Here is a 26,532-nt window from a genome sequence, read left to right as displayed (position 1 = left end):
CCAAACTTGATATGAGTGAGGCAGCAAATACAACACTTCACCCTCAGCCCTTCAGCAAATGAACTTCCAGCAGCACAAATCCTCAAATTATCCCATTTTCCAGAAATAATGGAAACTGATTGTGCAGGATTTTACCACAAATTTACATCAGAAATTATACTTATGTACAGCTAAAAGAAAATAAATGTGTTGTGGGATACCCAGAGAGAACACTAATTTCATAATTATGAATTAGTTAATTCATAAATTAATTTTATAGAGCATTATTTCCAACTACTAGTTTAAAAACTCTAGGTAAAAAATGCTGGCAAATGAGAATTTACCAGTATCTATAGAAATTATTGATAGAGTATTTATAAAAATAAATCATGGAATAATGATGTTGGGCACATCCTTCCCAGTTTTCCTCAGAGATCACTTCCTTGCACAGCATTTGTAATGTCAGAGTCTTGGATGAATGTGGGAAAAAAACATCCTAAGAGAGAAAAACCAGTGCTGGGAGCACTCTTAGATTTCCAGAACACTCCATGTGTGTGTCCTGCTACCTGCTCACAGCTGCTGCAGAGAAAGATGAGGTGTCTTTATCCCAGCAATAATAATTTTAGTGACGACTCTTCCACCTCCTTTTCCAGATTCCCTAAATCTCTGCAGGCTGGATTTTACCAAGATGGATGTTTCCCATCCTTGGGATGGTTTGGCCATTTTTATTACACCCAAAGGCACCTGCTGGCCCTGGGGATGGAAAAGGCACCACTGGTCATACCCAAACCCACAAAGAGAAGGAAATGAGGCTGATAAAAACTCAGTGGTGTGAGCCTCTCTCACCAGGAAAAAAGTGAAAATGAGCACAAAATGCAGACAGAGACAGAAGGGGCAGCTCCTGGGTCAGGTTTTGCCCCAGCCCTGCCCTGGCTGAGGAGCAGAAGCTGCTGGGGAGCCTTACCTTCCATGCTGGGTGCCATGTTCCCCAGGGAATAACCTCCTTCCTTCAGACACACCAGCAGCTCTTCTCCCGGCTCAATCTCTTTAATGACTTTATAATAGACCTGGGAATCACAAACAGAACAGACAGGGTAAATGTGCAAAGGCTTGTGGTTTATGTCTTAACCAAGAATTCAAATTACTTTCGTTAATAGGGGAGGCTGTGCCTCGATTTGGGATAATTGCTGCTCAGAGCTCGTTTTCCTGCCTTTATTTGACTCTTTGGGTGTCAGAGTTTCACAGGGTTTGGACAATAAAAAAATATTTTGGGCAACAAAATTACAACAAATTATCTCTCCCTCAAATTACAACAAATCTTCCCTTTTTCTTCCTGTCCTCCTATGAGCTCAGTGTGTTTGTCACAGTGAAGGGAAGATTAAACTGATGGAATTGTCACGTTTAAACCTCTGCTGTCTGAGGCAGAATGGGCCTCATGGTTACAGCTGAATTATCATCTCCACAGAATGATTTTACTGACAATTCTCCCCAACAGCCTAGACTTGACCTCTAAACACAGACATGAACCATTCCAGGTGAGAAGTTTCCCACATTCTGAGCTCAAATAAAATAAAATAGAATAGAATAGAATAAAACAAAACAAACCAGCCTAGATTTGACCCCTAAACACAGACATGAACTTCTCCAGGTGAGCAGTTTGCCCACATTCTGACCTGAAAAAATAAAATAAGATAAAATAAAATAAAATAAAATAAAATAATACATAAAATAAAAAACCAGCCTAGACCTGACCCCTAAGCACGGACATGAACCACTCCAGGTGAGCAGTTTGCCCACATTCTGACCTGAAATAAAATAAAATAAAAGTAAAATAAAGTAAAATAAAATAAAATAAAATAAAATAAAATAAACCAGCCTAGACCTGACCCCTAAACACAGACACAAACCACTCCAGGGGAGCAGTTTGCCCACATTCTGAGCTGTCTGAGCACAGACCTGGACCTTCCACAATGCCCTGGGCACAGCTCTGTTCACCTCCTGGACCTTTGTCACTGCACCAGAAGAAAACCCCAAAACAGAAACAGGACCCAGACAGGGGCAGAGCCCACTGACCTCATCTTCACTGTTCCAGCCCAAACCCCACAGACAGCAGAGCAGGGGGTTCTGTCACAGCTGGGTCCCACCTGCCTCATTCCCTCCCCTGCAGCTGCTCCAGGAGCTCTTTTTTCTTTTATCCCGAGGAGGTTCAGTGTCCTCCAGATGTTTCCCAAATTTTTGGAGTACACTGGACCCTGTCTGAACACAATACCCTGAGAATTCACCTGGTAACTGTTTTTATCTTCCAGGTTTTCTTAGCACTGTGTTTAACAGCAATCCAAGAAATTCTTTTTCAGGGTAAAATCCGTATTTCACCCAGAACAATTCCTGAAATTTGCTGCCACTCCGCCTCTGCCAGCCTGTGTTTATGGGGAAGGAACACAACAACTCCTAAATTCCCGCCTGGCTTGCATTAATCGTGTCACCACCTTGCATTTCTCTTCCCAGAGTCCTTTCCCTCCCTCCCTGGCACGGAACACGAGGCTTTGGCAGATCCCGGCCCCGGCCCGGCAGGAGCAGCGCCTGCCCGGGATGCTCCCAAAATTGTCCTCCCGGTGCCGGAGCTGCGGCTGCGGGGAGGTGTGATGGCAGGGACAGGGACGCGATTCCAGGGACAGGAGGCTGCAGGGACAGGGGACATCGCCCCCAGAGCTGCAGGGACAGGCGACATCACCCCCAGAGCTGCAGGGACAGGCGACATCACCCCCAGAGCTGCAGGGACAGGAGACATCGCCCCCAGAGCTGCAGAGACAGGGGACATCGTCCCCAGGGATGCAGCGACACGGGACACTGCTCCCAGCGCTGCAGGGACAGGGGACATCGCCCCCAGGGATGCAGCGACACGGGACACTGCTCCCAGAGCTGCAGACAAAGGGGACATCGCTGCCACAGCTGCAGGGACAGGGGACATCAGGGGACATCCCTCCCAGAATTTCAGGGGCACGGGACATTGCTCCCAGAGTTTCAGGGTCACGGGACATCCCTCCCAGAATTGCAGGGACACGGGACATCTCTCCCAGAGCCACCCCGCGGTGCGGCGGGGACCGTGGGGCGCGGTTGCCGCTCAGAACTTTCCCTCCACACCGAGGTCAGGACGCTCCCGACCGATCTGCCCGCGTTCCACCGAGCACCAGGACGGCCCGCGGTCCGCCCCGGTCCCGCTCTGGCGCCCGGTCCCCGCACTGGTTCCCGGTCCGGTACAGCCTTTACCGGGAGCTCCGGTACAGCCCTAACCGAGTGCTGTGACACAGCTCTTACCGGGGGCACAGCCCTTACCGAGCACTGGGTACAGCCCTAACCGGGAGCTCCGGTGCATCCCTAACCAAGCACCCGGTACAGCCCTAACCGAGCGCTCTGACACGGCCCTTACCGAGGGTACAGCCCTTACCGGGCATCCCGTAGAGCCCTGACCGAGTGCTCTGACACAGCCTTTACCGGGGGTACAGCCCTTACCGAGCACTCTGTCCAGCTCTTTTCGGGAGCTCCGGTGCATCCCTAACCGAGCACTCGGTACAGCCCTAACCGAGTGCTCTGACACAGCCTTGACCGGAGACACATCCCTCACCGAGCACTCGGTACAGCCCTTTTCGGGAGCTCCGGTGCATCCCGGTCCTCTCCTCGCCGGCCGGTTGCTGGCCCTGCCTCCCTCCGCTCCTGCCGGGCTCAGCACAGCCGACACCTCCCCAAATACCGAACTCACCCAAATATCGGTGCCTGAGCTCTGGACTCACCTGAGCTCTGCCCGGGCAGCTCTCCCTGGGAGTTTCAAAGCAGGGATGGTCACAAACACAAAGATTTGGGATGGGAAATGAAATCCCACTGCTGATAAAATACCCCAGACTGCCCGGACACCCATCCCTGTGCTGCCAGGATCCCTGCTGTAATCCCACCCCTGTTTTCCACTGCTTTGCAAACAGTTCTCCCAGGGCAGGCACATCTCATCCAGCTGGGAGTCCCAAAACGGGACCTGGTGCTGTGGGCAGGATCTGGGATCTCCCTGGACCTGCTCAGCTCCAAAATCCCAGGTGGAAACCCCGAGCAGCACCAGGCTGACACAGGACACACACCTGGGCACAGGTGAGAACAGTGCTGAGACCCCTGCTCCACCCACCAGTTCATTTCTGGGGATTCCACTGCAAAATAAAAATCGTCTAAAATTTTCCTTTTAGACATAAAAAAGAAAAATTTTCTCATTAGCTTTTTCATTTGCACTTCAGTGCAATGCTTGTTCTACAAAAAAAAACTTTTCCCTCCCTGCTTGTTCTACAAAAAAAGCTTTTCCCAGGACCAAACCACACTGAACTTAAGAGGAAAAGTGCCTGAAAAAACCCCAAAAGGCAGCCTAAGAGTGAGCCCAGAGCTCAGGACTGACTTGGAAACACAGGAGTTGGGATGGGCCAAGCTAAGAGAAAAAATAAGATAAGAGCAAATAAGAGAAATAAAATAAAAAGTTTAAAAAATAAAATAAAATAATATTTAAAAAATAAAGTAATATTTAAAAAATAAAATAAAATAAAGTAAAATAAAATAAAATAAAATAAAGTAAAATAAAATAAAATAAAATAAAATAAAATAAAATAAAATAAAATAAAATAAAATAAAATAGCTATTAACAGAAGTGCAGCTGGCAACCTAAACCAGCACTGAAACAACAGCTGTGGTCTAAAAGGTCCATCAAGTTCAGAGATAGTCACAAATTTTATAGGGGAAAAATCCTTCAGAATGCCCCTGCCGAGGGCTGACACTGCCCTGGTCTCACCCTTTAGCTCCTTTTCCTCTCCTGTTTGTTCTCAGAATAAAGTAGCTCCTTGTATTTCAAAACATCTCCTGCAGTCCTTCCAGAAAAGAGGACAGGCTCCTTTAATGATCAGGGAAAAGTTGGATTCTGCTGGAGTCACATTAATTTCATCAAACATTTCATGATGGTAATTAACTTCATCTTTCAGTCACGGTACTGATGGTCTGGGCTCATCAAAGCCTTTTTTATTTGTCGTGCACTGGAAAAGCTCAGATTTAATAATCCAGCAGAAGACTTACACTCACAAATCAATTCTGTTTGTTTATAGAAAAGTTCCACACTTGATCATTTTGTGTTTCCCACCACAGCACGGGCAGCTCTCCAAATTACCAGCTTTGTTTGACACTAAATAGTTAACAGGATAAGTAGGGTTTGGTGGTACTGAGAGTACTCCTTTTCTTCATTTTTATCAAAATTATTCTGGGCACGGGGTGTTGAAGAAAGAAAAAATAAAAGGAAAGAAAAAAAAAAACCCAAACAAAAAAAATCTCCAAAACACAACACCCCCCAAAACAAACCAACAACCAAAACAAACAAAAAACCAAATAAACAAACAAGCAAAAAGGGAAAGTAGAAATAATCCAGAGGAATCCTGTTCCAGCCTGGGTTGATACAGGGATCTGCTGTGGATGTGAACTTGGGGCAGCAGAAATCAGGCTCTGGCTGTCTAATTTTGCTGCTAGAACAGAATAATTTGGTACAATCACTGAAATATCGACCCTGCAGAACCACAACAACCACACTCTGGGGTTTGTCTCGCTCAGAGCCCAGCAACACCTCACCTTTCCACAGAAAAAAAACAAGAGTTCTGGAGCCTGGGAATGAGGTTTAACATTCCCAGAGTCACGGCAAGGGATGGAGATGGAGCACGGTGAGAGGGAAAAGTCCATCCCAGAATTACTTCATTAATTAGGGCCCTTCCTAAGAGACAGCCCCATTTTCCTGCTGCAGGGATTTTTATTTATATAATTTTATTTAATTTTTTATTGCACTCCAGGGGGAAAAGAGCATCAAAAGGGGAGAAAGCAGCTGCTGTGTTCACCTAAAATCAAAAACCCACCCACAAACACATCAGAGCAGCAGAGGGCTCAAAAACTGAAAAACCAGCCTGAAAAAAGGTTCTTTGTGTCCTTGTCTCATCAATAATTCACTCCACGGGCAGCCCAGTGAGGATCTGTCCCTCCTGCTCCCTCAGACCTGTCTGTGTGTCCAGCTCTGGACAGGGAAAATTTGGCCTTGGGAATGTCCAGCCAGGACAGGGCTGCACATTTTGCTTTTCTTCCCGTGTTTTCCTCCTTTGGAATTGCCTCCTCTTTGTTTCTGCTCAGCCACATTGCTGCTGATTTCCTCTTTTTAAGGCTCTTGGTGATGTATTGGGAATCCTGACTGGAGTTACCAAACCTCTATAAAATGCACCCAAAATCTCTGCATTGCACACACACCTCACACTGGCTGATTAAACACAGACCTGATTTTTTTTTCTATCTCCTCTTACTCCTTTTCTCCCCCAATATCTGCACCCCAACTAAAAGCAGCAGCTGCCACCCTGATTATTATCAATATATAGTAATTATATTCATGGCCAGCTCATGGCCACGAATATAATTACTATATATTACAAATATGTTATGTAGATTCTGTTTAACATTTCAGACTCTTGAACTGCTCAAGTATTTTCCTTTTTGAGGCAGGAGCAGCAACAGCAAAAAATAAAACATTTCCCTTTTAGTAAAAGATGTCATTTATCTACCATTTTTCCAGTCCTCCTTCAGAATCACAATTATCTCAAACAATCAAGGAACTTCTTTTCAAATACCTCTCCAGCACGAATAAATATAAAGAAAACTGGCTAATGCTATTCTACATGTGAAAATTTGCTTTGTAATTGAAAAAATGTGAATGAAATGTCACAATTAACCTCTTTCTAACTAGAGAAAAAAAAAACACATTTAAAATATATTCTAATCTGTTAATGGGGGTGAGAGTGGGATATAATTGAGTGATCCAGATCGTGCTGTCAATTACTTCACCAAGAATCCAGGAAAATTCTCTGTGCATTCCTGGGACTGTTCCCGAGTTACAGGACTAAAGAAGAACAGAAGGGTCCTGAGTGGAGACTGGATCCTGAGTGAGGGACTGGATCCTGAGCCAGGGACAGGATCACAAGTCAGGGAGAAGATCTTGACTCAGGGACTGTATCACGAGTGAGGGGCTGGATCCTGAGTCAGGGACTGGATCCTGAATCAGGGAGAGGATCACAAATCAGGGAGAGGATCCTGAGTCAGGGACTGGATCCTAAATTAGGGACAGGATGCTGAGCCAGAGTCTGGATCAAAAGTCAGGGAGTGGATCACAAGTCAGGGAGAGGATCCTGAGTCAGGGATGAGATCCTGAGTCAGGGACTGGACCCTAAATCAGGAACTGGATCACAAGTCAGGGAGAGGGATCCTGAGTCAGGGACTGGATCAAGAATCAGGGACTGGATCCTGAATCAGGGACAGGATCACAAGTCAGGGAGAGGATCTTGACCCAGGGACAGGATCTGGAGTCAGGGACTGCATCCTAAATTAGGGACAGGATGCTGAACCAGGGTCTGGATCAAAAGTCAGGGACTGGATCACAAGTCAGGGACTGGATCCTGAGTCAGGGAGACGATCCTGAGTGAGGGACTGGATCATGATTCAGGGACTGGATCCTGAATCAGGGACTGGATCAAGAATCAGGGTCTGGATCCTGAATCAGGGACTGGATCACAAGTCAGGGTCTGGATCCTGAGTCAGGAACTGGATCACAAGTCAGGAACTGGATCCTGAGTCAGGGACTGGATCCTGAGTTAGGGACACAAACCAGTGACAGGACCTTGAGTCAGGGACTGGATCACAAGTCAGGGACAGGACCCTGAGCCAGGGACTGGATCCCGAGTGAGGGACTGGATCCTGAGTGAGGGACTGGCCCACAAACCTGGAGGTTTTAGCTCATCCCAGGGCTGATCCATCCCTCGCTCTCCTCCCGGGACGCTGCCCCTGCCCAGCAGCCCTGGCCGAGCCCCCAGCCCGTGCTGGCTGCGAGGGCAGCCCAGCAGCCCCAGGAGCCCAGCAGCCCCGGGGTTACCTGCTCGTTGATGTGGCACACAGCCAGGTTCTGCTCGTCGCAGGAGCAGCACGCTCGGATGTACTTCAGCCAGTTCCCAGCCCCGCCCTGGCCGGCGTCTCCGCAGAACTTCTCAGTGCCCAGGGCATCGGGAATCTGCGGGAGAACCGACAGGAGAGGGGTCAGCTGGGCACACATGGCAGCTACGGAGGGGAGAGAGGCAGGAAAAGGGTTTGCAGGGCACAGCTCCGAACAAGAAATAGAAAGGAGAAAGGTAGGGGATGGATATAATTGATAAAGAGATTTGTGACAAGAATAAAATCAGCTCTCAGTCACTATCTGAAGGTGCTGGCCGGCAGAACCTCCAAGGACACTGCTCAGAGTGGTCTGTGAGTAAAAGGAGTACAAATATTCTGGAAAACACAGTTCTGGTCCCACAGCTCGAGTAATCAAAGCAGGGAACTCCTCCAAACTGCACTAATTTTTATGACAAGGTCTTTAACTGCTCATTCTTCACATCATCTGTTTCATCCTTTCATGCAGGATCATTTTTAATTACAAACCTTTCAATAAACTCTCAAACCAGGCCACAGAGCTGCGAGGTTCTATTTTAAAAATCACTTTACCCAATGCGCTACTTTCATTTATCTGAGTACAGCCTGAGAAATTCACTGGCCACAGCGTTGTGGCTGAAGGTGAGATACAATTTGGCTGCTGTGAAAAAGAGGAATCCTTCAAAATAAAACCCCTCACATGTTTAAAGTCCAGGTGTGGGGAAAAAAAAAAAAAAAAAAAGTTAATTGAGGGGTTGCAGTCCAAGGAAAGTCTCTTGTTTGCCAGGAAGGGATTTTTCCTCTCAAGGCAGTGGAGTTTGGTGGGAGAACCAGAGGAGATGCTCAGCATTCCAGAACAACCTTTGGGATGATCCAGTTTGGAATCCACTCATAAAAGCACATTTTAAAAATGACACAGCACACCCTGAAAATAAGGAGAAGCCCTCTGAGTCCCAGCATAGCAAGGCTCTGCTCTGCTCCTAAGTGGGCCTCCCTGCTCCAAAAACTCCTTTTTCCCTGAGATTCATATTTCCTTCTACCCCAACCAGCCCCTGTGTCAGTGCAAATTACTTCAGTCATCAAAAGCTCTTAACATGCTTTTACTAGCAATTAATTCTCTCAGAATCTCGTGGGATACGATTATACTTTCCCATCTATTCCAAGACACAGTAAAAAAAAAAAAAAAAGGGAAATCAAAGGAGAAGAAAAATTAAAGCCCAGCAATGACAGCAACAAGTTGGGCTTAAGGCTAGGATGAGAAAGCTCAGGGGGGCAGGTCCAGTTCAGGCTCTGGCTCCCAGCTCTGGATTCCTGGGAGATCCAAGACCTGCCAGAAGCACCAGGACAGCTCCCAGCTCCCTGCACTGGTCCCAGCAGACATTTCCTGGTCTCATCCCCACCACCAACCTTTCCTTCTCCAGCTCCTTGGCTGAAAAGGGATGAGAGAAAACCCCACCATTAGTGCTGGGCTTCTTCCTTCCTAATCAGAGCGTGGCACTGGGAGTCACTGAAATGCTGCACTGGGACAGATCTGGTGGGAGAAAAAACCTGTCTGTGCTCAGTTTCTTCATCCTCCCCAGCCTGGGAACACTCAGGGTCATTCACTCATCCCTAGCTAGACCCTGGAACTTTCTAGACACCCTTGGTCATCTACTGGTAGCACCAAAGGTGTGAGGTGGGCATTGTTGGCACAGGAAGCCCATTCTGTGTTGTTTGGAAGTCTTAATTAAAAGAAAGAAAAAAAGAAACCAACCAACCAACCAACCAACCAACCAAAAAAACAACAATAAAACCTGTTCTTAATGTGGCTGAATCAATATTGAGTTTACTCAAGCTAAAATATCAGTAATTTCTGTTTTATCTCAGGGAACTCCAGGGACACTGAGCTGCCTAATGCTGGTGAAAAAAAGAGCTTCTCTTGGATTTTTTGACCCCAAATTGAGCAGCCCAGCCAAGCTAGCCCCTCAAGTGGAGACACACCCAGACACCAAGTGACAGCAGCTTCCAGGGAAACTGTTTGGAAAACCAAATGAAACAAATCATTGATGCTCAGCTGGTCTGAAGCCACTGAAGAGTTTGGGCAGTGTTTGTAGTGGTTTGAGGAACCAGCAGCCCACAGACTTCCCAGTGCCAGCAACTGGTGACATCCAGTGGCCCTGGGAACACAAGATGGCAAATCCAGGACACACAAATAAGATTTTTAATTTCTTAAGCTGTGTCTTACAGATGGTCTCTTCCATCTTCCAGGATTTTTTGAGAGGACGCTTAGGGCCATTGAGTGGCTCAGGATGGAAGGGACCTTAAGGATCATTTAATTCCAACTCCCTGGGCAGAGAGCTTGGGGAATGTGGAAGAGGTTTTACAGGGTCTTCTGTGAGCCAGAGAGAAGTTTGATAAGAGGATCCATGTTTACCCCTGAAAGAATTTTCTACCAAGGTTGTTGACATAAAAAACAAGAAAGAAAAAGGATAAATAAGAGAAACCTGCAGCTGTCTATTCTAGGTTCCAGAAAGAAAGAAGGATGAATAAGAGAAACCTGCAGCTGTCTATTCCAATCAGCACTTTTTTTCTCTTTCCTGACCAATGAATAAAGTGTAAACTTAAGAGGTTTTTAAGAAAGTATAAAAAGCATGCATGGTAGAATAAAAAGGGTTTTGAAGCTTTCAGAAAATGGAGTGTGTTGTTTTGTGTTGTCTCCATCTCAGCTATGACAGGAGAAAGCCCAAAATTCGCTCAAATTTGTTTTGCAGGGTCCTGCTCACCAGCTGTGCCTCAGGAGGAGGTTCTGCCGTAGCTCGAAATCACCTGAAACTCTGTGGTTTTATCTGCGTGGGGCTTTAAAACCCAAGCTGGGGGCGTGAAATCTGACAGATCAAAACGAGAGAGAAAGAGGTGCTGTGAGAGCCTGAGAACCTGAGCTGCTGTTCTCACACACCCTCACTGCCCTCCACAAACAGAGCCTGGCACCACGGCCCCAAGCTCAAAACGGGGACAGCACCCAGCCACCCCTCATCCCCCTGCTGGCACCCACCAGGACCCTCTGAAAATGGAATAAATGGGGGGATCAGCAGGTTTAGAGTGCTGCAGGACCAGTTCCAGAGGCAGGGCAGCCCCTGGCACCACAGCCCCAAGGCCAAAACGGGGACAGCACCCAGCCACCCCTCGTCTCATGTCAACTTTTACCTGCCCAGGAAAACAAGTGTGGATTTGGGATTAAAGCTGCTGCTGAGTCCTGCATAGGGACGGACTTAGTTCTGGTTTTAATTGTGAATAAAGACATTTAATAGAGCTGGAGATGCCTGTTGGGGTAAGAGCATCCCCGGGTGGGTGGCTGTGGGGAGCTGAGCCTTCCAGGAGTGGGGTGAATCCCACTGCTGGCACCCACCAGGACTCTCTGAAAATGGAATAAATGGGGGAATCAGCAGGTTTAGAGTACTGCAGGACCAGTCCCAGAGGCAGGGCAGCCCCTGGGCCAGCTCAGCCCTCTGTGGCAAACACCTCTAATTAAAGATCAGGTTCACACGCTCGCTGGTGGTCGCTATCAAAGTTATTTCACAGCTTAAAAGCACCCAGGAGCACTGCAGCAGTCACCCAGCACTGTCTGCAGTATCTGTTCTTTCTTCTGTCAAATGTTCACACACACAGAATAATATTTTAAGTATCTCTTCCCCCCACCACCCCCAACCTGAGAAAACTCCGGAAAAAAACAAACTGAAACCTTTTACCACATCTTCTTCCAGTTCAGACCAGAAGGAAATCAGAAGTTTCCTCTGGCGAAATTCTGCAAACCAACTGTTTACAAGTCTTTGTCAGTAAGTAAAAAAAAGCAAATTAAAAAAATAAAATAAAAAAAAAATTCCAGTTTGAAAATGCTCCTGGGATGCTCATGGAGTGTTGGTTTCTCTGTGGTCTTTTGAAGAACCAAGAGATACCCTGTTCTCAAGGACAGGTGGAGAAGGAAAACAGAGGCAAAAAGCTTTGGGAATGGGCAAACTGAAGATCCCAGATGGAAGCACAGAGGGATTCACCCCACTCCTGGAAGGCTCAGCTCCCCACAGCCACCCACCTGGGGATGCCCTTACCCCAACAGACATCTCCAGCTCTATTAAATCTGTTTATTCACAGTTAAAACCAGAACTAAGTCCTTCTCTATGCAGGACTCAGCAGCAGCTTTAATCCCAAATCCACACTTGTTTTAAAAACCCATCAGAAAATGCAGTGTAATTATTAGCAGGACTCTGACTTGGTGGAGCTGACATGGAATTTCTGCCTGTGCTCTCTGCTCAGGCTGGCTCTGTATCAGTGCAGATGTCTCTCCTGAGAGTAATTTGGCTTAGACATTAAAAGAAGTTGTCAGAGGGAAAGGAGAGGTGAAAAAAGGTGGGAAGAGACTGGAGAGGAGAAAACAAAATAAAATCAATTTATAATTAGTAATTGGTGCTGGTTTTGCAAGTCTATAACCATCATGTGCTGCTGTTCCAGTAAATTTTGGGAAATGCATTTCACCTCCTTGACCCTTTTGGCTCTGAGGCCCAGCAACCCTGCCCCACGGAGCTGCAGGAACAAGATTTGTCCCTTTTTCTTTGTCCCCGTGTTAAACCCCAGCAGTCTGGGACAGCCCCTGCCCTGGAGATGTGCTGGAACAGCAGACTTTCATCTGGCCTGCAGCCTGCAGACACGCTCAGAAAGTTAATTATTGTGAGAGCACTTCCTCTGGCCGCTCTTCCATTTCATCCCTCCCACCCCATCATGGATTTCTCCCCTCTTCTTTTTTCATCACTGAACACGCCAAAACTTCAGTTCATCTTTTCTCCTTCTGCTGCAGATGGTGAGTTCAGTCTTTATTTATTAACCCACGGCACCTCCCAGCACTTTCGTCTTCAAATCCAACAGCTCATCTAAGAATTCCCAATTCCCCTTCCCCTCCCTGCCAGTAACAGTGCCATGATTTTGTCTCGTGGAGTCGTTCTCTGGGTTTCACAGAGCTCTCCTTGCTCTGAAGTCCCCCAGCCTCCTCCTCTCCAGTCTGTCCCCTCCAAAGAAATTCACCTTCATGTTCCCTGGGATTACAGGGCTTTGACTGGCCCTCTGCAGAGACACGGATTTGGGACACAGAGCCAGAGCTCCGGCTGTGCCTGTGCTTCAGATCCATCCCCAGCCAGCCAAAAGGAAATTGTTGTCATGTTCCAGGGCTCACTTTGCAGCTTCATCTGCTGTCTGCCGAGCAGTGCTCGGGGTTTGGATCCAAAAGCCTCCTTGATCTCGCAGAGGCTCCGCTCCGTAATTTATTAACATCAGAAATGCTGAGTTATGGGGCAGAAGTTATGGAAAAATCCTCTCGAACGTTTACAATTTTTTTTGCACATCATTTGAGGTTTCCTGCCCCTCTAATTTGTGGGCTCTCTGTTGGGTTGTTTCTTTCACGTTTTAATGGGCAGAGTCCAAGGTTTGGCCCCGGCAGAGGTATGCCGGGGGGCTGGAATGCCTGCGGATCTGTCGTCAGTTGGCTTAATGGATTCCTAGTGTGCATGGAGAAACGGAGCAACCAGGAGTTTGCCATCACTGACCCAGCGTCCTGTTGCTATAACATCCCTCCCCAGAAGCCCAGAGTGTAATAAACCTTCTCATCCCATGGTCGCAGAATCTGCCTCTGACAGCTTGGCTGATGTGCACATTTTATTTGGCAGGAGTTGGAGATTTTTTTCCTTTTTTTTTCCCTCCCTTTTTTTGCTTTAATGACCCACGAGCTGATTTAAAGCAATAAACTGTTGCCATGAAGTTTTGTTGTGTTTCTTTTAAATAAAGGGAAGGGAGGGACTGCTGCAATTTATGACTTTCAGAAGTAACTGAAACAGAAAGTCCATTCTTGCCATGAAATGAAGAGAAAAAGACTTCATCCAGAGAAACACCTCTGTCAATGTGAGACACGAAGCCTAGATGAACTCATAAATTCAGCACTCTGCCTGCAATTAAGCAGGCTTCCTGGTGATTTGACAAAGAGTTAATGAGAAACGTTTCAGACAAAAACAGGTCACAGCACTGGAAAGCACTGGGAAGAGCAGCCGAGCCAAACCCAACTTGTCTGCTCAGGGCCACAGGAAAAGCTCGGAGTGTTCTCGGGGAGAGCTACTTTGAGTGATGTACAGTATAAACTTCTTGAGCAAATGGAAGGTCCTGACAGGAGCTCCCAGCTCCAAACCCACCAGATGAAGAGGGAAGAGGCTGCAGAGCTCTCACCACCACCCTCAGTGTGACGGTCACACCTCCATCCTCAGCGTGACCCCCTGGGACACGGGCAGTGTGAGCTCTAAGGGCTGCTGAAGGCTGCAGGATCACAGAGCCCAGTTCATCTCCTGTGCTCAGGAATTCTCCTCACCGCCCCTCTGCAGACTCTTGGACAACCAAATGAAACAAATCATTGATGCTCAGCTGGTCTGAAGCCACTGAAGAGTTTGGGCAGTGTTTGTAGTGGTTTGAGGAACCAGCAGCCCACAGAACTCCCAGTGGCAGCAGTGGGTTTCTAGCAGGACAGCACAGAACCCACCAGCTCTGCGACAAAACCCCAGCGTACCCAAACACTGTGAATGCTCAGAGGGAGAAAAACAAATCTTTATGGTTCTCCTCCTGTCAAACAAGCACGTTTCTGCTTCTTCCAAACTCAGCCAAGATCTGGGAGAACCAGGAACGTGAGGAAACCCAGCTGGATTGCACTGGGGCCAGCGGGATTGGTGATGCCAGGCAGAGGCTGCTGAGCCAGGTGACACTGTGGAGCCAGGTGACACTGCCAAGGTTGAGTTTGGTGACACTGTGGAGCCAGGTGACACTGCTGAGCCTGGTGACATTGCTGACTTTGGTGACAGGGTTGAGTTTGGTGACACTGCAGAGCCTGGAGGGGGTTTGTGTGGGGGGCAGAGCGCTGCTGTAGCTGATGAGACAAAGACCAATTCAGGTTTTTAAAAGGCTGGGTGTTTTTGTGCTTCCACTCCCACCCAAGCCACACGTCTGGAGTGGGAATTTTCCACTGGTGTGTGCATTTCTGAGTGGCTGCTGGGCTGCTGCATCCTCTGGCTTCACAAAGGGCCTGGAGGAAAACCATCCCAGGGAAGGCTGGTCCTGGGACAGAAATATCTGTCACAAGAAATAACCTTCTCATTCTTTTTTCCCCACCACATCTAAAGCACACGAGGAATCACATGAAAAAAGGCTGTTTTCTCCCAAAAGTCCCTGTCCAGTTTCCAAGCAGAGGAGCCTGGATGGCTCACACGAGCTTGGGAAGCAAGGCTGGGTTTCTGGAGAGTGTTTGAATCCAGCAGAGCCTTTTGAAGGGCTGCCCACTATGAACTGCTCTTCTCTTGCACACCAGCACAGTGAGTTCTTCCCAAGTGTCTGCTCTGCATCAGGATAAAAAGGGCTGGAAAAAGCTGCACTGGCACTGCTGTGTCCTTCAGGCACTGTAGATTTGCTCCAGCTGAAGGAACATCAGACCTGACCCTACACACAAAGCCTCAACAAGAACCAACAGCACAAAGAATCATACAGGACACCATTTACATTAAATTTACATTTACACCCATTAAATACAATCTCCAGGAAAGCATCTCCTGCTCTCTACAGCAGAGAGACACCATGGATACATGACAGCAACAGGGCAAAGAGGAGAAATCAAGAAATCTCGAGAAAAATCCACCCTGGCTCTGCTTTCCCTCCCCTGTACCTATAATTCCTTCTATTCCCATCTTGGAGATGCAGATTTGCTGCCCAGAACACACCCTGAATGAGCCAGGATGTCACAGAAGGTGCTGCCAATGCTGATTCCTGTTGATGCAGGAACCCAATCCCACCCCCTCATTTCTCTCCCCAGTTTTCCTCCTCTCTGAGGGCAATCAGCTCCTCTTGCACAGCAAGGTCTCATCACCACGCAAAAAAACACCAAGGAAAGATGTCAAAACAGAAGACAACTTCCAAGCTGATGGCAGGCATTTATCTCAACAAAAGCTCATTTTTCACCACTAACGTAATTCATACCACACTGATTTAAATTAAACAGTAAACCATAAAAAACTGTGCTCGAATCAGATCCCAGGGCTGCCTCAGATATTGTACACATGAGGCAAGGAAGGGATTTCCAGTTCTTTGTAATATACACACACAAAAACTTTGAAGTTTTCCTCCGAAAGATTCCAGGACATCCCATTTTTGTATCCTCCAGCATTGTGGCTCATTCCAAAAGAATTGTAATTGTAAAATTCTAAATAGATGAGAAAAAAAATGGAACTTGGGAGAAATCTTCCTCTGATGAAAAAAAAGACAGAGGCTACCACAGACAGGGAAGGATTTGCAGTCTCAGGACGTTTCACTGCTTTGGGGAGAGGGAGCAGCAGCAGGAGGTGCTGCAGTGCTGAGCTCCCAGGGCTGTTCCAAGGGGTTAAAACAGACAAAAATCACTTGTATCCCAGAGTTTTTGTGGTGATCCAAAAGGCTTTAGGGTCTGATTCCTCTGCTGCTATTTCCAAAGGAAGATGTGGGCTAAAATGGCTCCCTTATGACCGGGTGCCAATTAGCCTGGGGGGAGGAAGAGCAGGGCAGCTCTCCTGGCAGAAGGGAGCGGGCACAGAAGCTGAACAGAACTTTATTGTATGAAGATGGGAACATTTGCTGATGGTAATTTGTCCAAGAGTCCTCTTAGCACTGAGGCACAGCTGCTTCCCTTATCCATACCCAAAATGTACTTCTGCTGTAAGGAAAACACAGCTGGCCTTAAAAATAAATTCTGATCAGCTTCTTGAGGTGCATCCTGGCGGTTCCACTGGATCAGGACTGACAGAGGGAGCTGCTACTTGCTTTAAATAATTTCTTGTTACTCCAGCTTGGTTTTAGTAACGTTTTGGGAATGGAACTGTGGAACACCATGAGCGTGGAGGCCTCTCCAGGGTGATTTATGGGCAGCACTCAGTGCCAAACCCATCTGCTGCATTTCACACTCTGGCCAAAAAAGCAGCAAAGCCTTCAACTGCCCATTCCTGGTGCTGGTATCAGCTCCAAAGCATCAGCCTGGCAAAGACCACTGGAGGTGCCAGCAGGAGAAGACCCCATGAAATGACATTGTCTTATGGTCCCTTCTGAGCCCCTTCCTCGAGAAGAATCCAGACTGTCACCCAAGAGCCCTGGCAGGTCCACTGCCTCCCCCTGCAAAGGCTCTGGGGCTACACAGGATTGTTAATAACACATGAAACAAACCCCAACAACACTTATTGTTGAAGATGTATGAACTCAGAGAGCTGAGGGGTTTGAAATAGCACCCATTTTCAATTAATTAACAGATTTGGGGATATATGGCCCAAGTTCAAGTAAGAAGGGACACAGATAATGAAGGCTGTGACCTGGGGTGTATTTGATGGACACATCTGGGTGTTTCACTCCTGAAAACTAAGACTGTTGTTATTAAAGCTTGATACCTGGAGTTACCCTGCAGCCTGCTCCTGGTGGTTGGGCCATGTTTGGACACCTCAGCACAGCACAAATCAAATTTTCTTCTAGAATTGAAAACTACAGGGAATCAAAAGTGAAGGGAACTTCAGTTCAGGGTGTTGAATGTCTGGAGAAGCTGGAAAGGATGTGGACTTTTATTCCATGTGTGACTGGTGCAAGTTGCACCCATGCAATGACAACCACTGTGTTGGTCTCACTTCTGTCTTCTCCCAGAGCTTCTGCATTCTGCTTTAGGTGCTGCTCAAACAAGGACTGATTGCTCCCACCAACAACCAGGGAAAGAAGGGAATCACCATCAAAAACCTGCCAGAGGTGTGGTTCAGAGGGGCAAGGCAAGCCCCAAGACACACAGGTATCACACTCTTCTAGCACTGATTTTAGGAGGTTAATAGGGGATGATTATCCCTCCTTACTTTCCTCATCAGTATGGATAACAACAACCCAGCAATCCAGGAACACATGTGTACCTCTCCTCCCTTTGGCTTTAAAAGCCTTGAATTTACAGGCCCAAAGGCTATGTATTCCCAAGGTTTAACCATGACCTGACACTTTCAGAACAGAGATAAACAAAAACAAAACCAAAACCAATCAAACAAAAAAATTTTAAAAAACCCCAACTTCCTCCCCCCACAAAAAACCTTGAATTTACAGGCCCAAAGGCTATGTATTTCCAATGTTTAACCATGACCTGACACTTTCAGAACAGAGATAAATAAAAACAATACACACACAAAAAAAAGAAAAAAACAAACAAAAAAACCCAAAAACCCAAACCCAAAAAAACCCAAAAAAACCCACTAGAAAAAAAAGAAAAGGAGGAAAAAAAACCCACCAAAAAGCAGCCCAAGGAGGGCTGTTCCTTCCCCCACGAGCACAGCTGTGCCCCTCACACAAGAAACCCCCCCAGAGGACCACGCTGGGATGGGAAGCCAAGTCCTCCTAATCTTTGTTATCAGCAGCAGCTGCTCTCCTGCCCTTCAGAAGGTGTGAAATAGATGAGTTTGTGAGCTGGGCTGGCACTGAGAAAGAGAACCAGAGGATATTCGAGGTTCAAAACCAGCAGCCCCCTCTTTGAGGAGCTCAGGAAACAAAGCAGCCCGAGGGAGGTTTTCTCTCACAAGGTGCTGCTCACCCCCAGAGAGCTGAGATGTGTGATCTCTTTAGAGCGATATTTACTGAAAACATGGCCCAGAAAAGGTGCTAAACGAGGCCTGTGGGCCTGGCCCAGAGTCCCACCATGGCCCTACATCCTGCACGACAGCTGGTTTGTCTTATAAATGTCACCAAAAGTGAGAGCGAGAGGCCTTCCCAGCATGAAGGAAGGGCTGGCCATGGCTGTGGGGGAATTTGGGGGTGCTCACCAAAAATGAGAGCAAGAAGCCTTCCCAGCACAAAGGAAGGGCTGCGAGGGAATTTGGGGGTGCTCAGGATGTGCTGTCATCAAATGGTGAGAGCAACAGGCCTTCCCAGCACGAAGGAAGGACTGGCCATGGCTGTGTGGGAATTTGGGGGTGTGCACTCATCCAAATTGAGAGCAAGAGGTCTTCCCAGAAGGACTGGCTGGGAGGGAATTTGGGGGTGCTCAGGGTGGGCAGGGCAGGAGGGGAACAACCCAAGGCTCAGAGCACTAGCCACCAGCTGCTCCTTTTGCCTTGGGCTGCTGGAAGGACAGCAAGGACCTGGGATGAGGGAGCTGTTCCACAGTTAAAAATTCCTCTCTGCTGTGGGTTTTTTAAGCATCTAGGCTTATCCCAAAACTTTTGCCTTTTGATATTGGCTGAAGAGGAGAGTGAGGCCAGAGAAGTAGATCTTGAGGACACTTCCAGGAAAAATTTGCTCCCAGAAAATCTGCTTTAGGGCTGGTTTGCCTCCCGAGGGACATGAAGATTATTCACATGACCTAAATCTTGAGCAAGAAATTCTTCAGTGTGTAACCATTACACACAGTTTATCTTCAATGTGAGCATCACTGAAGTCAGAACTGGGGACACCAGGGTGGACATTTTGCCTCAAGTTTGCTTCTACGTGAGAAAATAAGGTTTTGGAGTCAGTTCTCACCTAAAGATAGGAAAGACTTTTACAGAAGGGGAGTCCCCACTGCATCAGCCCAACAGCTGCTTGTGGGTTTAGCAACAATCTCACTCACAGATACACAAAGAAAATGTGCAAAGTGTTCTGCCCTCAGATTTATGCTGTGAATGTGGTTTTTCCCCCCAACACAGTGAGTCACACTTGTAAAGAAATTCTAGGGTACTCATTTTCCACCAAAATCCCTGAACCGATAATTTCCTGCTGGTTGGTTGATGAGACATCCATGAGACGTTCACAAACCTTCAAGCCAAACCTTGTTCCTTCTTTCCAAATTATGACAAGGAGGGACTGACTAAATGATTTCCCCCTGCAGCTCTGCACCCTCTGCAGCTGAAAGCAAAGCAGTATCTTGTCTGACATCACCAGAAGAGCTGAAATCTCAGCCATAAGGAAGTACAAGGGTAAAACTGCACAGTCCCAAGTGCCGCTGGGGTGAACTTTACCCCAAGCCAATTCACCTACTTATGAAATGATCCATCCCAGGGAATTGATTCTGATGATAAATCTGCCCTTTGAATATGCTCAGAAACAACATTTCAAAATCTCCAGCTCAGATCTGATCCCATCTCTGGGTCAAAAGACAGCTGAGCAGGGTGGTGGTGTCGAGATGGAGCCACAGGAGAGACTCGAGTGAGGGGGACCCCGATGCCTCTGCTCAGGTTGTTTTACTGAGGCAATGCCAGCACATCTGGTTCTCTGACAGCAGAAAAAACAAAACAAAGCTGATCTGACACTCCAGACAGCTCGCACTGCCCCAGCAGGGCAGGTTTGAGTTAGGAGATGCTGATAACCTCCACTCAGAATTCCTTATCTTCCAGGGACACCTGTGCCCAGACTGAGGGACAGCACCCAGCAGCTCCATCCTCCCCCTGCCCTCCCTGATCCACATCCTGACCCGGCAGGAGAAGACCTCTGCTGCTTTTAAGTTGGGCTGTTTTGAAGCCAGATTGGAAGGACAAAAAAATATATCAGCATCTGCCTTTGGAGCTGATTTCTCACCTCTCAGAAAGTCAGATTTCCACCCAAAGGTGGAGCTGAGGATGACAAATATTTCCTTTATACATCAGGATTCCCTGGGCAGGAAAAGAGAACCCTCCTCATTTCTGGAGCACTCTAATCCTTAAGGTCTCTTCCAGCCCAAACCAATCTTATTTTCTCAGTCAAGTCTCAGTTACAATAAATGTGAGGATGGTTTTGTCTCTTAAACCCAAATACTCTTGGGAAAAAAATCAGACTTGAGGTATTTAGAAGGTTCACCTGATAAGGATCTCAAAGACTTATTAACAGATGGAAACACTTTTTTTTTTTCCTGACATATTTCTTCTTATTTTGAAGTTTCAAATCCTCAATTATAGAACACAAGACTTAAAACCCTCTCAACCCTACTAAAAAGCATTAATTTAATGCTAAGTAGAAATTATCACATTTTTAAGCAGTGCTTCAGCATCCAAAACAAACAAACGTGGTGAGGACATTATTGTCTCTGTTCCCTTCACAGAAACTCACACAAAAGTTGAAGCAACTGCCCAAGCCTTGAAATGCTGCCCAAACAGTTTCTTGTGCTTTAATCCTGCAGCTTTTAAACCAATTCATGGTGTAAATGATTCCTGCCTGTGTCTGGCAGACCTGGGAGTTCTCTGAGGATGAACATAAATTCAATTATACCAAATTAAATGGGAACATATATAAACCACATAACATTTTAATTGGGGGCGATCCTTCACTTTTTTTTTGGAAGAACTGTACAATAGCTGAGTCCACAAAGATGATATGACACATCTGCTTTCTCCCTGGAGCTGCCTGCTTTTATTAATTACCCTGCAGAGATATATTTATATTGATGTAGTCAGAGTGTGAACAAAACCTCATGGAGGAAAAATGGTTTCATTAAGGGAGGAAAATGTGGTTTACGGGTGCTGAGAAAATCCGGTCTTTAGAGTCAGTAAAAGTTTCATAAGTGATTAGATAAAAAATAAATCCTAGAGAAATATTTGCACCAAATACATCTTTGACATTTCACGCTGGAGAATCGCATAAAAAAGAGTTCCTGACTCAAAAATCCATTGGCTGCACCTGGGGCTGAGTTCAGACCACTCCAGCTCTCTCATTCACTTTTCCTCTGCTCTGATTAACAAATCTGCCTCTGCTGCCCCAGAGTGCTCCCTCCCTGCACCTCTATGCCAGCGTTGACTTCCCAAAATTAGGCAGAGGCAGGACCAAGCTGTGCCCTGTCCCACTCTGCCTCAGCACCAGCACAGTCACTCTGGGGAAGGACTGAACAAGAGCAGAAGCTCTGCCAGAGCTTTTCCCTGCCTGTTTTGGGAGCCAAAAGAGAGTCTGCCTGTAAATGACACAGAAATGCTGGCAAACCTCTTTGCAGGGGAACAAACACCACAGCTGGCGACACTCAGGTGTGCACAAAACCCACCTGGCTGTGCCAGCCTGGGCCTCGCTCCGTGTCCAACAGCAGAAACCGAACGAGGGGCTGAAGGGAAGAGTTTCACCCTGTGCCCATCCCAGGGAGGCAGAGAACAGGGCAGGAAAACCCAGAGCCCCGGGAGGGCCCCGGAGCGCCCCTGCCCCCGGCACAACGTGCTCTTTGTGGCGCACGATGCTCCTGCGAGAGACGCTGCCTCAGCCCAAAGCCCGGCCAGAGATGGAGATCTCACACGCTAATAAATAAAAATAAATACCTGACCTCAAGTAAAAGATCCTTCCTTTGACACTCCTGATCATTTTTTATACTTCAAGCTCAGTTTTTACTGGACGGGATCCAGCCATCCTATGGAAATGGAACAGTCTTTTTCTTTAGGTGAACAAAAGTCCTTTTCTAGTCCTGAGGGCTGGCGAGTTTATCCAAATATTCTCAGTTTACTACTAGCCCCTTTTGGAGCCGATACACTCAATACAAGCACACTTTGTATCTGCGGGGCAGCGCCGGGACAGGGCTGAGCCCGGCGCGGGGCCGGGGCCGCCTGGCGGGGAGGGACCACGGAGCCCCTGCCCTCCTCATCCTCCCCCTGCGCTCCTCATCCTCCCCCTGCACTCCTCATCCTCCCCCTTGTCGTCCTTATATCCTCCCCCCTCCCCCCGCCCTCCTCATCCTCCCCCTTTTCCTCTTCATCCTCCCCTTTGACGTCCTTATGTCCCCCTGTCCTCCTCATCCTCCCCCTGCCCTCCTCATCCTCCTTCTTTTCCTCTTCATCCTCCCTTGCTCTCATCCTTCCCCTTGTCCTTCTCATCTTTGCCCCTGCCTTCCTCATCCTCCTCCTCTTCATCCTCCCCATTTTCCTCCTCCTCTCCCCCCTGCTCTCCTCATGCTCCCCCGTCCTCTTCATTCTCCCCCTGTCCTCTTCATCCTCTCCCCTTTTTCTCCTCCTCCTCCCCCTTACTGTCCCCATCTACCCTCTGCCCTTCTCCTCTCCCCCCTGCCCTCCTCATCCTCCCCCTGCCCTCCTCATCCTCTCTCCTATCCTCTTCATCCTCCCCCCTTTTCCTCCTCATCCTCCCCCTGCCCTCCTCCTCCTCCCCGGCATCTCTGCCCACATCTGATAGCGCCGCAGAACAGAAACCACGGAGGCAGCGCAGCGCCTCCTCCCCTCCTGCCATCTCCGCGGGAAGAATGTTTGGAAATGCTAAACGCTCTTTTCCGTGTTTCTACATCAGTTCTTATTTCTCATCCAGCCCGTGAGCGGCTGCCAAGTGCATGAAGTAATGAGAAAGCTTCGGGAGAGGGGCTGACTTCACTCCAGCGCCGCTGCAGAAACACACCCAGCGTGTCCCGGGCTGTCAGCACGGCGCTGGACGGGACCTCATTAGCGAATTTTGACTTTCCCAGCCGGAGGAGACGCGTTCCTGGGTGTCACTGTCCCTCCACATCCTGCCCTGCCCTTCTCTGTCACACCTTCCCCGCATCCTGCCCTTCCCTGTCACCCCTGCCCTTCCCTTCCCCGTCACCCCTTCCCTGCCCTTCTCTGTCACACCTTCCCGCATCCTTCTCTTCCCTGTCACTCCTTCCCTACTCTTCTCTGTCACACCTTCCCGCATCCTTCTCTTCCCTGTCACTCCTTCCCTGCCCTTCTCTGTCAAACTTTCCCCGCATCCTGCCCTTTCCTGTCACCCCTGCCCTGCCCTTCCCTGTCGCACCTTCCCGGATCCTGCCCCGTACAGCTGGGAAACGCCAGCAAAGCACTCTTTGACCCCAGACGTGCCCTGGGGCTGGTGACAATGACCTCAGCAGCCCCGGAGGCTGGCAGGGATGTGAAGAGGAGGAAAAGGCAGGAAGGACACAAATGCTCACCTGAGGCTCGGTGGCTGCGCGGAGACGCGGCTCCGGTGCCCGGCGCACAAAGGCTGTGCTGGGGGAGGTCTGTCATAACCTGCCCCCCGTACAGGGAAATGCTTAAATGCAGGATTTAAACTCCTCTGTGGAATTACTCCTGTCGGGGGACACAAAAGGACCGGAGCCCTCAGGAGAGGGAGGCACTTTCACATGGAAAATGTTGGAAGGGCAGCTGATGGGGCAGCGCTCCCCAGGGAAGAGGCAGAAACTGGAGACAGAGAAGGGAATGAGGGTCTGGAAACTGGGATAACTGGAGCTGTCACACCTTGAGGAGACTGAGGGATGGGGTGTAAAGACATTCAGTTCAGACACTGAGACATTAACAGGAAAGAGTGATGAGCAAGAGGGACAACGACCAACAGAGGTCACAGAGCTTCTGTCTGTAAACACAGGTCAGAAAAACACCCTGACAAATATCTGGAAATTCTGCACTGGTAGAAGTAGGATGTGAACCGGAAATGGAAGGGTTTGTGTGCAGCAGTGAGCAGATGGATAACACCAAGTTGTTACCTAGTGGCCTTTGGAAATAGCTGCAAACTGCTCTCAGCACTTACCCTGCAAGTGCTGCTATTTGAGGGGGAAAATATTCAATGGAAATTCCTTCTCTCACTGAATCAGCAGAGGAATCCAACACAACACATCCAATCCCTTCAGCACGTGCTGCCCAGGGATACATTTAAAAAATAATATATTAGGAAGGCTGATTTTATTTGTATAAGCCTTGCCCACACAGCGACACCAAAATTTCGGCAGATAAGGGTCCATAAATCTTTTTACCTTATTAGAACGACTCCTAGTTGAAGAAAATGAGCCAGGCTTATCCCTGGAGCCTTTTGGACAAGGGCTTTGCAATAACACAAGAGAACACAAGAGAAGGGGGCTGAGACCTGTGCTGTAATTTCCATGGGGCCGAGTGCCACAGGTGCACTAATATAGGCATTAGTGAATGATTAGGCCCCATAAAATATATGAATGCTGTTTCTTTAAGAAGCCATAAAATTTTATTGAGGAAAAAATCCATGTGCAAGGCTTTTGGTTCGTTTCATGCGGTCATTCAGAATTTCACTCATTTCTGACAGGACTATGATAATTAAAACTGGGTCTGGTTTCTATAAAGTCCATCTGGCCTTCCGTGATGGAGACTTTTGGAAGGATGTAATTGCCTGGGCAGCAAATAACTATTTTGCCATCCGCAGTAGTTTAATTTTGTCCCTGCAGCAGGGGAGCCAAGTCAGAGGGGCAAAAGATCATTAAGGTCTGTGGGGGAAGAGGGGCTCCCAGAGCCGGGGCTGGCCCGGATTTGTTGAAACGCTTGACACCAATGGGCCCCATTAATGCATGGGTTAGATACAATCTGTGGAAAAGGGTCTATTATAAAGGGATTATTTGGAAGTGTTCTGTAGTTGGGGGTGGGTGTGATTGAAGGACTTAAAACTGTTACATTAACCCTTAGGGCACTCCAGGCAGTAACAAACCTGGCATTAAAGCGCTGGTGTTTGTCACAATTTCTCCACTTCCCTCCTTCCCTGCCACAAGGTCAAAGAGATTAAAAACATCCATAATGCACTCTTCAGAGCTACAAAGATGAAGCTTGTTTTCTGTCCACTTTATGGCTGCTGCAGCTCCCCCCTCCCTGCCTCCCCTGCTCCCACCCCAAACACAATCGTTAAACAACAAAACAAATGGCAAAGGACAGACAGCGGCGATTATTTTATATATACATGGAATGTAGGCATGTATTTACTTACACATCAAAAGAAAGCCAGCACAGATGGAGTGGTGACAGGAGAAGCTCTAGAGCTCTGCTTTAAACACCCAAAATATGCCTGTTCATATTTTGCTTGACTTGAAAACAGAGCTGGAAATTTCAGGCTCGTGAGTCAATACCTTTCCTGGGAAGCTGCCTTGTTCTGCCACGCTCCTTTGAATGTCACAGCTCAACAAAACTACTCAGGGACTTGATAGACTCTCAAATACTTTCCAGAAATCCAGCTTCATTTGCATTTTAAACATTTTAGGCATTTTGTGGGGTTTTTTTCCTGTCTTGTCAGCAGTGCACGTGTGACTCTGGGAGACCAAAATCCAAATTGGGACATTGTGGGACTGAAGCTCATGAAGGAATCAAAAATCTGCACCACCAAGGGCAGCCACTTTAACCAGCACCCAGAATTGCTCAGGTTTGCAGTTTCTACACTTATGCACATCCTTTAACTCCCTCTATGTTCTACACAGAGGGATTTCAGCTTTCTATGCAGCAAGTCCAACAGCAAATCCAACCACAATATGTTTCTGTTTTGGCCCGAGGATGAGGCACTGCTTTGTCAATCAATCTTGTCAATAAATCTTCTTTTAAAAAGAAGAGGAGAGCCTGAATCAGCTGAATTTGGACATTCTGAGTGGTTTGAGAATTATTTGGTGGGATAAGAGGTGGAAAACATCACAAAAAATAATGGAAAGATCAATGCATGAGGAAATGAAATATGCCTCAATGTGGAAAGCTGTGAGGGGCTGGAATCCTAGAGCACTTGAACATCACCTCGAGATCCTCGTGCTCTCTGCCTGGCCATGGTGAGGGATGAAGGAGGAAAGGCCAGAGGAGGACACAAGCTCCAGGCACTGGGCAGACCCAGCCC

At 47.7% G+C, this 26,532-nt stretch overlaps 1 protein-coding gene across 1 annotated transcript in view; it reads right to left on the bottom strand.

Moving 5' to 3' along the window:
* PRDM16 (PR/SET domain 16) overlaps positions 1–26,532 on the bottom strand; it is a 296,734-nt gene that overhangs the window by 39,668 nt on the left and 230,534 nt on the right. The window contains exons 5-6 of the mRNA XM_041476600.1: positions 7,946–8,080; positions 944–1,046 (exon numbers count right to left, since the gene is read on the bottom strand). Coding sequence (XP_041332534.1) covers positions 944–1,046; positions 7,946–8,080 — 238 coding nt within the window. The remainder of the gene's footprint in view (positions 1–943; positions 1,047–7,945; positions 8,081–26,532) is intronic.

Source organism: Pyrgilauda ruficollis, unplaced genomic scaffold, assembly GCF_017590135.1.
Source record: "Pyrgilauda ruficollis isolate IOZ18807 unplaced genomic scaffold, ASM1759013v1 scaffold39, whole genome shotgun sequence".
Taxonomy (NCBI): domain Eukaryota; kingdom Metazoa; phylum Chordata; class Aves; order Passeriformes; family Passeridae; genus Pyrgilauda; species Pyrgilauda ruficollis.
This window is presented reverse-complemented; position numbering and strand designations above follow the sequence as displayed.